At 37.0% G+C, this 15,393-nt stretch overlaps 1 protein-coding gene across 4 annotated transcripts in view; it reads right to left on the bottom strand.

Moving 5' to 3' along the window:
• The window catches only part of LOC101555821 (uncharacterized), a 32,133-nt gene that overhangs the window by 5,711 nt on the left and 11,029 nt on the right, over positions 1 to 15,393 (bottom strand). For 3 of the 4 annotated variants that reach the window (XM_055129891.1, XM_004612116.2, XM_055129890.1), the window contains exons 2-5: positions 7,948 to 8,069; positions 6,041 to 6,179; positions 3,504 to 3,625; positions 1,382 to 1,492 (exon numbers count right to left, since the gene is read on the bottom strand). In XM_055129891.1, the coding sequence (XP_054985866.1) occupies positions 1,382 to 1,492; positions 3,504 to 3,625; positions 6,041 to 6,179; positions 7,948 to 8,031 (456 nt within the window). In that variant the 5' untranslated portion in view covers positions 8,032 to 8,069. Of the gene's footprint in view, positions 1 to 1,381; positions 1,493 to 3,503; positions 3,626 to 6,040; positions 6,180 to 7,947; positions 8,070 to 8,483; positions 8,684 to 15,393 lie in introns of all 4 variants that reach the window. The other variant, XM_055129889.1, reaches the window with a different exon arrangement.

Here is a 15,393-nt window from a genome sequence, read left to right as displayed (position 1 = left end):
TTAGCAGTATAATTTCCTTAACATCAGAGATTCTTAGATGCTCAATATTTCTTTGGATTAACTCAATAAAGTTAAATATCCTGAGTGAGCAAAACAACAAAAAAATTCTTCTTTTCCTGGGTGGGGGCAAATTGGGTGATACTGAAGTGTTCAAGGATCTCCTAGCAGTGCTATAGGGCCCATACATAGTCCCAGGCATGAAACCTGGCTTGATTAGGTGCAAGGCAAGCATCTTACTATCGCTTTGTTGGGCCCACAAAAGAGACTCTTCTAATCTACTTGCTATTTTTGCTCTTGTGTAGAGAAAAAAACACTTCTATTGTAGCCCAACCCAAGGCTACAATGAAAATTTTACCCCTTGAACTTGAAATTGCAATGAATTTGCTCTTTGAAATATTCTGTGGCATGAAGACTCAGAAACAGGAGATAAAAAAACTGAGCATTTCAACAGTCTCCCTTTACCCAAAATTTCTGTTATTCTGTAGAATAACATATTATGTATGCTATTTTGAAAAAAAAAGCACATTTACTTATTTTGCTATAGTACAGTAACACAACTGTTCTATTATTACTGTTAATTTCTTCAGTGCCTAATTTATGAACTAAATCTTATCTCAGATATGTTTATATTCTAAAAAGAAAACTATATTACTTGCTATTCACAACTTTTGGTATTCACTGGAGGTACTGGAATCCACTTATGGAATATCATCCATTCACTGCTGGTGGACATAGGGGGAAATACAATACTTAACACTTTCACTTACTATCACTAGTTAAATAAATACACTTTAACACAGAATCAAAAATGCAGCTACCCAAACTATAGCTAGCATGAAGAAAATTAAGAAAGCAATTCTCTTGGAAATGATCACTCTGGACAAGAATTGAATTCAGTACCTGTACTGCAAACCATAATGCTCAAAAGGAGGGGGTGGTGAGAGGGGGAAAAGTGCCTGCCGTAAAGGCACACTGGGAACTGGTGATGGGGGGATGGAAGGAGGAAAACTGGGGACATTGGTGGTGGGAAATGTATACTGGTGAAGGGACAGATGTATGGAACATTGTATGATAGAAACCCAATCACGAACAACTTTGTAACTGTGTATCACAATGGTTTAATTAAAACAAACAACAACATCAACAACAAAAACAAAAAAAATCCCAAAACCCAATTCTCTAGTAAAATTGGTGAAGAAAAGTAAGAGCGGAATATAGCTAATAATTCGTTTTATTAATACTTAAACTTACTGAATCAACTCAATCTGTTTTTGAAATAAGAATCAATAATATGTGAAAAGATGATTTTCAACTACAGTGCAGAGATGTGGTTTAAGTTATGCTATATAACGGACAATTGAACACAAATTGAAAATAGTACCTTTATTCTGTCAGCAAACTGGTATTTTTTTATGATCATTTCCTGCAACTGGCAAAACTCTCCATTCAGTTCTACTCCATATAGTTGCAGTGCTGAGCTATAAAAATAACCCTAAAATATGAAGATATATTACAATAAAAATAAGTTGACTTTTAATTTTGGCTTCATTTCAACTTAAAATTTAAAAAGTTAAAAAAATTAAAAGTAAAAGAAAGTGAATGCTAAATAACATTTATAGTTAATGTAAAGATTTTGCTTTCTTTTGGACTATATCCAGCAGTGTTCTGAGGCTACTCCAAGCTCTGTGTTCTCAGGGGTTATTTCTGGCAATTAAGAGGAGACCATATGGTGTTAGGGATTGAATACAGGCTTTGAAAATGCGAAGCATGTGCTCTAGTCCTCTCTCTGGCATTATGTAATGACCTTTATTTTTCTTTATGTAAAACTCTTAAAGACTAATCAATCAAGATATTGATTGCTATTAATTTTCATTATTTAAATGAGTGATACTTAAAAAATTGACTTTTTTTAAACAAAAGCGGAAATGAAAAAAGCAATCACATACAATTCTCAGTTTAAAAGTTTATTTCTCGAATTTCTTAGGAAGTTACATCAGGGGAAAGCAAGAAAGTAATTAACCTATCGGGAATATAAAAAAATCTTGCATAGTCTGACACTACAAATGGACAGTGAATGGACCTATTTTTAGGCTATGGATGTCAGTGTGAAAACTGACAATTTGCCAAACTTATGCCAATTAGTTAATAAGGATAATCAGGAACTATATATTGCTATAGCTCTATTTTGGGGTATAGTAACAACAACAAAAACAACCTGGAAGAAAAGGTCTAATCATATTCTAAAGTTCATTTTATATCAACAAATACCTCTTTGGAAACCAAATCTATATTAATAGCTCATTACAAAACTTTATAGAGTATATTTAATGAGACTAAATAGGTATTAAAAACTGTTGACTGGGCCAGACAGTATGGCAGGTGAAGGGCTTAGCTTGGATGTGGCTGACCTGGATTTGATGCCCTGCCCCCACCAGGAGTGACATCTGAGCAGTCAAGATTAAGCCCTGAGCACAGCTGAATGTCCCCCAAATCAAAAACAATCCCCAGTCCCCACCCCAAAACCAAAGTACTGACTGACTCAGTGAACTAATGTCGGTAAGTTTATTAATGCTGCCCCTATATTTACAAAGTCACAATTATTTTAGATTTGTTTTTAGAAACAAATATAAAACAATAAGAATAGACTAAATATGGTAAATAATCTATTCTCTAATGTTCTCCATATAAAAACCATTTGACAAACTGACAAATTGATATGCTACTATATCAATTTTTTTTCCTAATTACAAAAAAAAGTTTTCAAACTAAAAAAATCAAGCATTAAAGAGTTAACTGCTTCTGCTTAGGACCAGCAATGATGCTGGGAACTGATAGTGCCTGCTCCTGGCATAAACCCCTTTTGCTGTTAGCCACATGTTTTAACTAGTTTATGAATGACAACCAGAAACCATATTTCAGTTTTCTGATAAAACCATCTAAGAACATTAAAAATACTCATTATTTTATTTTTTAAAAAAAGCCTCACTGAAGTGATCATGTGTGTATTCAAACTTTGGATCATAGAAAACTGGAACAATTGCTCACTTATAGGTGAGGAACTCGAGGCCCAGAGGTATTTAGTGACTTGCTAATGGAAATCCAGTGATGCTAGATTAAGTAACTGTCAGTTCTCTGAGGTGTTATCAAAGTTCTGTGCACTATTTTCAGACAAAGAAAATAAAAGTTAAAAGGAAGGGCAGTAATAACTGACAAAATAGTCAAGTGCTGTAAAGGTCACCTGCTTCCGTTCTGTGGAAATTCCTTCATCTGTGTTGCAGAGACAAACTGGTAAAGGAAATCAGAGACCTGATCTTTAAATTTCATATACAACTATTAGCATCACATAGGATTTAAAAGCTTGCTTGTGCTACACTATGTTGACCTTCTTATCCTTTTATTCTAATAATCAAAAGCAAGTTGTCACCTTGGATGGTGGCAGGAAAAACTGTTAGTAGAAGAAAGTATTTTCCAAATGTTGAATATGCCCGCAAGATGGACTTTACCCCATAAAGTACTGTGCCAAGTCTGGAGCCAACGTCAACCAAGACCTTTCCTGACAGATCAGGGAGTACATGATGATAAATGAACTTCAATTCCAGGAGAGAGAAGGAATGAGAAATAAATCCTGGAGAATGATAACAGAGGGAACATCAAAGTTTGCTCAGCAGTAACAATCCCAGCCCTTATAGCTAATTCTTTACCCAGATTCATAATGTATATTTCACGCTTTCTTTTCTTAATCACTTAAGCCATTCACAATATGATATTTGTGCAGTCCTTCACACAAAGCTGTATTAAAGGATAAACACCAGTCTCTGGCATAAACAATGCCTCTAGGGAACAGCTTCACAGATGTCTGTCCCTATCCCTTGTCCCCTTATTTCCTCTTAATGCTGCTTAGAATGCCTGCAGTTTTCTCCTTCCTCTTTATTCCTAACTCCCATGCCTTGTGGCTCTCTCACCTTACCCTCAATGTAATCTTTGTGGTGCAGACTGTAGACTACCAGACAAATGACCATCTCTGGAGTTGTGTACTTGGCAGCTTTGGCCAACCACAATGGATTCTGGAGTGCAGGAAGAGAAGTGACATGGAAAGAGGCTATGATGCTCCAATAAATTTCTCTTATTTCCTTGAGTTTAATTTCTAGCCCTTATTCTGGCTCCAGCTTCTGAGATAAAATACCTGAGAGAGTGTAAGTGTGTTTTTTCTATATGCAAGCAGCCCAAAGACTTACAAATTTGTGTCCCTTGGAATTATTTAACAGAAAGGAAACAAACTTTAATTGTAATTTATAGTAGCAAAGAAAATGGAAGCACGTGGGACAATCCCTTGAAAGAAAATAAGGGGGGTGACTAGGCTTCAGAAGTAACTTGTGGGTGTTGGGCTGTGACGACCACCACTGTCCTTCTCCTAGGGATCCTCATCCTTTCTACCCTCTTTTCCAAAGCTGCTTACAGAGTCCTTATTAGGATCTCGTAGCTAGACAAGCTCCATTTCATATGAAAGGGGAGAGTCCCACATAATCATAGCTGTTTTAGGTTCCTCATTGTTACTCAAATTGGTCTGGTTACCCAGCTAAGATTCACAACCTGATTTCTAAGAGAAAATACAACTTAATCTTCAATTTTTGTCAAACATAGCTTTTCTATAAATTTTTAAAAATCATGCCTGATATGGTATTCTAATAATAATGAACTTTTAAGTCTCCCCTGTATTGCTCTTGTTTCTGCTTATTTTGTGAATTCTAGGTACCTCAAATAGAGATGGTAAGTACTATCTCAAAATAAGTTCTGTATTTCCTTCTCTTTTTGTTTTTATTGAATGAGGTATTGTGATCTACAATATTGTTAACAATGGTTTCCAATATATGTAATTATAACATCACACCCATTACCAGTATATCAATCTCCCTCCAGCAAGGATCCCCAAAAAATATAATTTTTAAAAAATCAGTAAATCAGGGAACTATAATTTTCAATTAGAATACAGGTACATTTTATTTTTATCAATATTCTACAAACCTGGCAGTCAATTTTGTTGCATATTATCCAAAATGAGTATGATGAGCACAGGATTAACTATATGGATAGCTCGCTCTAACAAAACCTAAGTGAGCTGGGAGATTGAAATGGCACTTTTAAATTATTAGCACAGTAGGTAGGGTGTTCTCCTTGCACTCGGATGACCTGGGTTCAATTCCTACTTCCCTCTCGAAGAGCCTGGCAAGCTACCAAGAGTATCCCACCTGCACGTCAGAGCCTAGCTAGCTACCCGTGGCATATTTGATATGCCAAAAACAGTAACAACAAGTCTCACAATGGAGACATTACTGGTGCCTACTCAAGCAAATCGATGAACAATGGGATGACAGTGACAGATTCCTAAAGTAATAGACAATGATAGCCAGTTTGAACAGAAAACATGCTGAGAGACAGGTGAACATATTAGCAGAATGGAGTCTAGTTTTCCATTTGGGATACTGGTGCTGAGTCTGGGGACAGAGATGAAATTTTCTGTACTAGAGTTGTTTTGTGTTCTGTACTAGAAATGCTTCACTGAGTCAAATCAAAGACTGAATAAAATCAGAGATAATCTAAATGCATGCCTGTTCAACAACATGAATACTATCTGACTTCCTAGAATTCATATCTTTAGGTAGAATATTTCACTCCCCTGAACAGTTATATTTCTTATTATCAACAAATCAGCATTAATGATTTTTGTATCATTATTGAGCATGGAAAGTTTAAGATGATTTCTTTGTACTCTGTCATTTGTGATTAATTTCCAAACCTGCAAAGTGACCTCTGATTAAATATTTTCTATGAAAAAGAGATGTGCCCATGAAAGCCACTCACTGGCTTCACTGACCTAGACAATAATTCAACTTAATCTCCCTAACTGCAGTATTTGGCAATAGCTATGCTGCAGGATTGTTTTTTGCATTAAAATAACAATGACCTAGTCAAAAATATGTATATGTAACTAAAGAGGGAAAACATGCACAAACTCATCAGGCTTATGAATTTGAGTGCCTACCTAAAGGAGCTGTCTGGTGGGAACCACACATCTTACAGTAGTTTCTGCTCATTTTTCCTTCCTCACATAATGAATCAATAAAGTCTTCGTCATAAAGGAATGCGTCAACGTGAACTGTGGGTTCTGGCTGCTGTTGTATCTGGTGGAGAGGAGAAAAACATCAAAGAAACAGTACAAAGAAGTCTCTTTTTATTGCTAAATAAGGCAAAACATCAGTGGTTCTCATGCTAGAATAAGAGCAACAAGGCATTAAAAAGAAGTTTTGCCTATTGAAGTCAGCAATTTTACTCTTTCATTTTATTTCTGAGATGCTAGCAACTTAAAGAAAAAAAGGACTACCGACAGCTGTGCCAAGTGGAGGGGGGAAGCTCTGGGGAAGCCATTCCTGATGATGCTTGGCTTGATGGTGTGGGTGTGATGGTTCAGTGCTTGGTTATTGCTGAAAGGCAGATTTTGAATATGTATAGCCCTTCCTTAGTATATTTTATAAAGCATCCAACCACAGATATTTTCTCCCAAGAAACGACACACAGGAGTAAAAGGGGAAAACTGAAATTAATACTAGGTCTTCTGTGTCCTATATGTCAGTGCTGTGTCCATCAAAACACTAAGCAGTTTTTGCCCAGAGGCAAAGTTTTCAAATAAAAAAATTGCTAGTAAAACTTCATGCTTACGTATAGTTGCTCTTTATTAGTAGTCTTGGTTCATGATATATTATCACGTGTCTATTGAAAAAAAAAAGAGGTCAGATTCCTTCTACTATAAGTGTCTTAAAAAAATCAAACTATCACTTGGGGGCTAAGTCACATGTTCTGTATGCAAAATGCCAGAGTTTGACCCTGGCACTGTGTCTGGTTACCTAATTACTGCCAAGAGTGACCATTCAATACTGAGCTAGCAGTAAATCCTGAGCACTGTTTTGCGTGCTCAAAATTGAGCAAAAAATTGTTCATTGCAAATTGTTCACTAGAAACCTAAAAATTTTAATGTAACTCCACATACACAAATCTCTTATGTATATAAAATTTAAGTATAGATTATACACAAGATGAAAAAGAAACCAAGAAGGATAAAAAATTTGTTGTGGGCTATTATAACATATAATGAATAATTTCTCACTTCATATATTTGGCATATCTTGATACTAAAAAGACTATTTCATTAATAATAATCAACTGTATAACAAATATTTATCTAAACTTTTAACTACTATTTTCCTAGTTGGGGAATCCACTCCAGAGATGTTTACAAAGATTTGCTAAGTGTTCACAATGTATTATTAAGATGTACAAAATTACTTAAAATGTACAACATTACTTCCTCTGCTTAGTAGTTATAATAGGTTGAAAAACCACAAGGAGGGTTACTATTTCCTAATTACTGGGAAAGGAAGAAATGTTATTATTAACTTTAGTAAGTAATCATAGTATATGTGTCCCAAAAGAGCTAGAATTTGAGGGACTTGTATGAAGGGGTTGTCTGGAGAAGAAAAGAACTAATTGTTAATTACAATGCTTTAATAAAACAATTTTGAAAAAGAACTAATTCTTGGAGTTTAAAAAAAAAAGCAAAAATGATACATTGCAAAAGTATGAAAGAAACAGAAGGGTGATAAAGGAATGGAATACAGAAGAAAACCAGGACACGATGCAGGAAGGACTATATTATTGTTTGGAATTAACTGGTTTCTGAGTGCTTGGCAAATAGGACACCCTCAAAAAATATTTGTTGTATGAATAGTTCTGTGCAGGCAGAAGGCAGCAGACTCAAACGAATTAGAGACAAGGCTGGAACACAAACAGAAAAAGACTTAAAGGGCTAAGATTAATTAGAATGGAATGGTCGGAGGGTTATGGAAGAACAGAAAACTCCATAAATAGCATCAAGAGTAAATTTAATGTTTTTACTTTTTGTAGTGCTAGATGTTCTGAAGAAAGCATGGTTTCTAGAGGTAAGCAATTTCGAAGGTCTTCTGCTATGCTTTTCAACATAATATCATTATTATCTTGAGTAAAATCATCAAAGTCTCCTGGAAAAAATAAAGGGAAACAAATAGCTGATGTTGTTGTAGTCATAACTAGGTTAAGTGATTATGAGATTAACAATTAATCAAATTAACCAGGGACAGGTTCATCTAACAGATGTTCCATTTAAAATATTGAGTTTAGAGGCCAGAGTGATTATACAGTGGGTAGGACACTAGCCTTGCATGTGACCGGGGTTCATAAGTGGCATCACTTATGGTCCTCCAAACACTGCCAGGAGTAACTCCTGAGCGCAGAGTCATGAGTAACTCCTGAGCAATCTTGGAAAGTGGCATACAAAACAAACCAAACCAAACCAAACCAAACCAAAAAACCCACCATAAATAAAATAAAATATTAAGTTCAGAGGCTGTAGAAATAGCACAGCAAGTAAGGTGCTTGTCTTGCATGCAACCAACCTGAGTTCAATCCCGTGATCCCCGGCATCCCATATGGTCCTCTGAGCCCCACCAGGAGTTACTCCAAGTGCAGAGTGAGGATTAAGTCCTGAGCATCACCAAGTCAGACCCAAAGTTGTCGTCGTCGTCGTCATCATCATCATCCCGTTGACTGTCGATTTTCTCGAGTGGTCTCAGTAACGTCTCCATTCGTCTTAGCCCTGAGATTTTAGAAGCCTCTCTTTACTCGTCCTTCCCAACAGTGCCGCATTGGAGGCTCTTTCAGTGTCAGGGGAATGAGACCCATCATTGTTACTGGTTTTGGCATATGAATACACCACGGGAAGCTTGCCAGGTTCTCCGAGAGGGAAAACTAAGTTATAGTTTTTTTTATTTAATTTTTTTTTTGTTTTGCTTTTTTGGGTCACACCCGGTGTTGCACAGGGGTTACTCATGGCTCTGCACTCAGGAATTACTCCTGGTGGTGCTCAGGGGACCATATGGGATGCTGGGAATCAAACCCAGCTCAGCCGCATGCAAGGAAAACGCCCTACCTGCTGTGCTATCGCTCCAGCACCAATTTTAATTTTTATTTAATTTATTAGTTAATTTATTTTTGTTTTTTGGGTCAGGCTCAGTCATTATAGCCTGACCCAAAAAACAAAAATAAATTAATTAAATTTAATATTAAGTTCTTTTATCCAAACTACCTTAAAAAATAAAAATATAAAATATAAAACTTGACTATTTCAGTCAGTTATACAAGAACAAAGAAATGAAAAATAGTATTTTAACCTTCTTTGATTTTGGTTTTTGGGCCACACCTGGCAATGTTCAGGACTTATTCCTGACTCTGTGCTCAGGGACTACTCCTCGCTGCTCTTAAGAGTTCGTACTGGTGCTGGAATCAAATCAAGGTGAGGTGCATACAAGGCAAGTACCTTATCAAGTACTACTTCTGGCCCAATATTTTAACTTTTTTGGGTTTTGGGTCACATTTAGTTGTGTTCAGAGCTTACTCAGGGATCACTACTGGCAGGCTTATGGAACTATATGGGGTGCTAGGAATCAAATCTGGGTCAGTCACATATAAGGTAAGCTGTACTACCTCTCCGGCCCAATATTTTAACTTTTTTTACTCAAGAGTGGTAATATATTCACCAATACACAGTTAATACAGCATATCTAAAACTCCAGAAAATAAACACTAGCAGAAAATTACATAACATGCCTCAAAATAATTATGTTACAATGCTACATTTCATTCGCAAACAAATAATCAAAAAATACCATATTTGCTTTGCTTAGTATTTTGGGTAGCTACCCTCTGCAGTGCTCAGGGCTTATTCCTGGCTCTGTATTCAGGGATCACTCATGGCAGGGATAGAGGGAACCAAGTGGGGTGCTGGGGATTGAACACTGAGTTGGTTGCATTAGAGACAGGTATCTTATTCACTGTTCTATCTCTCTGACCCCAAAATAGCATTATTCTGATGGCTGTGGCCCACTTTTGGATGATCTGGCAAAAGGTAGTTTGTGTGTAGAGCAATGAAGATGGAAAGGGTATGATAAAAACACTGAATCTATGTGAGAACATGAAAGCAGGCTTTATTTTTCCTTGACAGCATTAAAAAATACTACTTGGTCTGATAAAGTATCAGTCTAAGCAGCTAAATATAATTTTAAATAGAATATAACTTATTTGGAAGTAAAATACTCCATGTTAGCTGCTGTCTGGATGCCAAATGTAGACTGGAAAAGACTATTAATGAATTGATGGGGGGTTAGAAAACAAACTATTTTAATATTCTCTTACAAGATTTAGTTATGGCAAATTCTTGGAGTAAAAGGATTCCACAGGGATTGGTTCTGTTTACCATTTCAAAAGAGTTATAGAAGGAAAACAGGAGATGGTGAAGAAATATCACCAGTCTCCACTTTCCTTGTCCTCAAGTGTTTGGCTATTTCTTTATTTCCTTCCTTTCTTTTAAGAAAATTATTTATTTTTATTTTTGTGGTGCTAGAAATTGAACCCAGAGCCACACACTTGCAAGGCAAGTGTTCTACTACTGAATTGTATCCCTGGCTCTTTGGATATCTTAAAGTTAGTTCTTGGTCTTCTTAAACATAAAATAAGTAATACTTACATTAGCTTAGATGGATAGCTAATTTCATGTCTCAAATAACAATTGCAATTTGGATAACAGTTTACAAAATTTTTGTATAGAAACTAGGTCATTTAATTATAATTTCTATGTATGGTAGGCAAAACAAGATTTCACTCCTTGATCTACAGATCTAAGTTTCCTAATGTTAAATGAACTGTCAAAAGTTACAAAACAGGCAAACAAGCAGGAACAAATGTATGCTAACTACCACTAAAAAAAAGTGCTAATTTTGTTTTTCACTATACTATGCTGCAACTCTACAAAGTAATTTTAATTGTATAATTCAGGTCTCTGAACTAACGTGAAAGAAAGAAGTAAAACTTGGGCTGAGGGTGCCTTCCGAGCTGCTGACACCGGTTTAATCTCCATGAGTGCATATGAGTAGGGCCAGGACTAAGCACCAAACAACGCCAGGGGTATGGTTCAACCTTCTTGACTCTCTGCAAAAATGCAAAACAAAACTCTGAAAGTAACATTTTAGTTATTTTATTTATCTTATCTATCAAGAATAGTGCTTTATTAAAAAAAAGTCTAGCATAAAGTTTTAAACTGTTGTTTCAATTATTTCTAGGAGGCTAACAAATCACAGAAGGAAAAAAAAAATCAAGATTCATTGCGAATTACTTTATTTGGAGGACAGACAACTAGCTCAAAGGGCTGAAGCACCTTTCTAGAATGTCTTCCTCTGAATAGTCTCTTGAGCACTGCTCTGGAGTCCCCTTCCTCAAATCATTTTATGTGGGACTTAACATTTGTGATATATTATTTTAAGTATCCTTTTTCATTGTATTCTTAAAACTTAAATTGTTCTCAAGGTGCTAATTATCTATTTGCTTCCCTTTATGAATAGAAAACTGGAAGTCTCTTGTGAGTCACATGTAATTCTAGTAATATCATAAGTGACATTATTTTTATATCACCAATATCCTTAGAAAATTTTCTTAAGATTTTAACTATATAACTAAAGTCAATAAAAATATTATGTTACATTAAGATATTTCACAGTTAAATATCTTTGGTTTTAAATTCTGTAACATTAAGCATGTAAATAAAATAATAGTTTTCATGTCCATCTCTGGTATGTGGTATTTGTTCAGTCTTTGCTTGAACACATTCAGAAACAGCATTTCTTTCTCACGCTGAACTAAAATCTGCCTCTAAATTTTTAATTTCAGCATGATAGAAAATCTTTTAAGCTCTAGAACATTCACTGAATGAACACTTAAGGCAAGCTAGACGTCATGCATTACTTTTAACCACCATCTCTTAATCCAAAAACTCCAATAGATGGCACTATTATCATTTCTATTTTATGACACAAATACAAGCCTGAGGTCAGGGCCAGAGCAACAGTACAGTGGGTAGGATGTTTGCCTTGCACGCTGCTGACCTGGTTTATTTCCTAGCATTCCATATGGTCTCCCAAGCTCACCAGGAATGATTCCTGAGTGCAGAACCAGGAGTAACCCCTGAGAACCACAGGGTGTGGCACCCTCACCCCTCAAAAGCAACAAACCAAGACCCCTGATGTCAGAAGGTTAAGTTAGTTGCCTCATATCATACTATCCAGAAAGTGTTACTGCTGAGATATGAATGCAGATATAATTCTGAACTCTTGATCAGTACCCTCAAAGAGTCTCTCTAAAGTGGCAAAGGCAGTGGCTGAGAAGTAAGTTTCTAATCCCTAGCTTTCTCTTGTCTTAAACAGTCATGTATAAGGAGGATCTAGGGAGCTGAAGAAATAGAAGAAGGAAATGGCCTCATATTTTGAACTATCACAATGAATTTCAAGCATATCTCCTGACTTAAATATGCTTATTTAAGGGCCTGGGAGATAACTCAAATAGCCAGTACATATGCTTTGCATCCAAGAGGCATGGAACTGTCTCTGACCTAGGACACTGCCAGATGAATCTCACCCACCCTCCAAATAAAAGGTGCATCATTAGTCAATATGAAAGGTATTATGAAATTGTATATCAGTCAGTAAAGAAAGATAATAGTAAGTGAAGGCTAGTACTAAAACTAAATACGAGTTGTCAGGCAAAAATGAAAACTGGCACCCCTTACCCTAGACAAGAAACTTTTATACTACACTCAAGGATAAAATGAGATTTGTCTTGTTACAACAGAGATTCCTAACCATGGCCCTAGTTAATGAGCCCAGTTTGTGGCCCAAAAATGGTATGGTCTGAGATTTATGCTTGGGTGTATACATGAACTTTTCTGGGGAAAAAAAGCTCTTAGTATCTCTTAGTATTTAATAACAGAAAATATTTATTGAGGGGTTGGAGAGATAGCACAGCGGGTAGGGCATTTGCCTTGCATGCAGCCGACCTGGGTTCGATTCCCAGCATCCCATATGGTCCCCTGAGCACCTCCAGGAGTAATTCCTGAGTGCATGAGCCAGGAGTAACCCCTGTGCATCTCCGGTGTGACTCAAAAAGCAAAAACAAGGATGAACCAAGAGCCGCGGCACGAGAAGCAGAGCCTCCCGCCTACTGACTGTGATCCTGAGGTCTCCTAACCCATTTTGGCACCAGAGCAGATTCTTGCAGCCATGCATTTTGACTGTGAACTGAACTACAACCTCGTGCAGCCCGGGGAGGGATTTTTTTCCCTCTCCACCCCATTTTTCTGAGCGAAAATGGCGGCAGCGGCAGCAGCCACGCGGTGAGAGCCACCCTCTAAGACCCCTCCACCAGGAGGTAGGACTTTCTTTAGTGACGTAGCCTGTAGGTGATCCAGGGAGGGGAGGTGTTCCCGGCGCGCCTTCCGCCCAGAGATGAACCAAGAGCCGCGGCACGAGAAGCAGAGCCTCCCGCCTACTGACTGTGATCCTGAGGTCTCCTAACCCATTTTGGCACCAGAGCGGATTCTTGCAGCCATCCATTTTGACTGTGAACTGAGCTAAAATATTAGAAACCCAAAGTTTTCTTTTCAAAGTTTAGGACTCAAAGTCTTCACTTTTACCAAGGAAGAGAAATTATTACATGATGCTTATTCAGCAGGCCTGATTGTTGGGGAAATTTTCCAATCAACAATAGTGAGTTCTGTATGGAAATATGAAATGTACTCAATATATAGAGAGAATAATGGGAATATCATCAGCTACTTAGATGGGGGGTGGGGTGGGAGGGGGGTGTATTGGGGTTCTTGGTGGTGGAACGGGTGCACTGGTGAAGGGATGGTGGTTTAATCAGTATTTGACTGTGACTTAAACCTGAAAGCTTTGTATTTTTTTTCTTGTTTTCACGGTGGTTCAATAAAATATTTCTTTAAAAAAAAAAAAGCAAAAACAAAACAAAACAAAACAAAACCCAGAAAATATTTATTGAACATTTTGTAAGACAACGGACATTTTCAGCTCAATGAAGGCAAAAATGAGTATTATTTGTAGCAGTTGGCAGATGATTTCTGAAATGATTTGCAAGGTTTTCTTTTTTTTTTTGGTGTGTGTGGGGGGACATGGTATGATAGGATAGCTTCCTGTCATAATGTGTAAAACTGGAATTTACCTGACATTATGTCAGAAACATTTACTGTCATTAAAACCAAACTCCTGAGGCTGAAGAGACAGTATAGGGTTAAGCACTTGCTCCACATGCACAGGCTGATCACCAATTGATGCCTGGCACTGCTTGTTCCCTGAGCACTGCCAAATATGGTCCAAACCACTTGCCTTGCATGAAGTTGACCACACTTTGATTCCTGGCACAGGGTCCTCCCAGCACTCAGGAGTGACTTGAGCACAGAGCCAATAGTAGCCTTTGAACATCACTATGCAATATTTCATTATATGTATAACCATTCATTTTCACTGACACTTTGATATGGTTATTTTGTCAAAATATATTCAGGCATACATTAGCTCTTTGCATTTCTGATTATCATAAATGTTTTGTAGTGAGCTTTTACTACATATTGTCAATTCTTTTCCTGAAAGATTAAAATGGTGTGGGGCTGGAGAGATAGCACAGCGGGTAGGGCGTTTGCCTTGCACGCGGCCGACCCGGGTTCAAATCCCAGCATCCCATATGGTCCCCTGAGCATGGCCAGGGGTAATTCCTGAGTGCAGAGCCAGGAGTAACCCCTGTGCAGAGCCAGGTGTGACCCAAAAAGCAAAAAAAAAAAAAAAAAAAAAAAAAAAAAGATTAAAATGGTGTGTTCTAAAAGAAACTAGGAATGTATATTTCCCTTCTCCCTTAAACCTCTACAGCATTGACTATTACCATAAGGACAAATTTTGCTGCTTTAATTTGCATTTCTTTAATTACTAGTGAGGGTGAACATCTTTTAACATGTACAACAGCTATTTCAGGATGTGTGGTAACAGTAGGTCGCTTGGAAAGGGATTAAAGAAAGGTGTTAATCAGTTGCCTAAGGACAGTAAAGTTATTTCTCAAATTATGTATGTATGTAGGAGGGATGGGAATGGAGCAAGAAGAACTGCTCTAAAGTTAAAAGATTAAATCTTTTAAAAATGTCCTACTTATATTGAGTATATGGAAGAAAGAAATCTCCAAAATTGAAAGTATGAATCAAATCTGACTTGATGTCAAATTCCATCACTTTTCTTTAGAATACCAATTCCTTTCTGTACCTCACAGCCACCACCACCACCCCACACTTAGAATACCACTACCGGCTCCTATGTAGCTCCTTGTTAAGTTTCTCCCACTGTAAAACACCTATGTTTAATACTGTTTAGCCCTCATTTTCACCTTACAATTTTTGGATGGCTTTCTATTTCTAATGTGTCA

Source organism: Sorex araneus, chromosome 3, assembly GCF_027595985.1.
Source record: "Sorex araneus isolate mSorAra2 chromosome 3, mSorAra2.pri, whole genome shotgun sequence".
Lineage (NCBI taxonomy): Eukaryota > Metazoa > Chordata > Mammalia > Eulipotyphla > Soricidae > Sorex > Sorex araneus.
The sequence above is the reverse complement of the archived record's forward strand: the minus strand, read 5'-3'. Positions and strand labels throughout refer to the sequence as shown.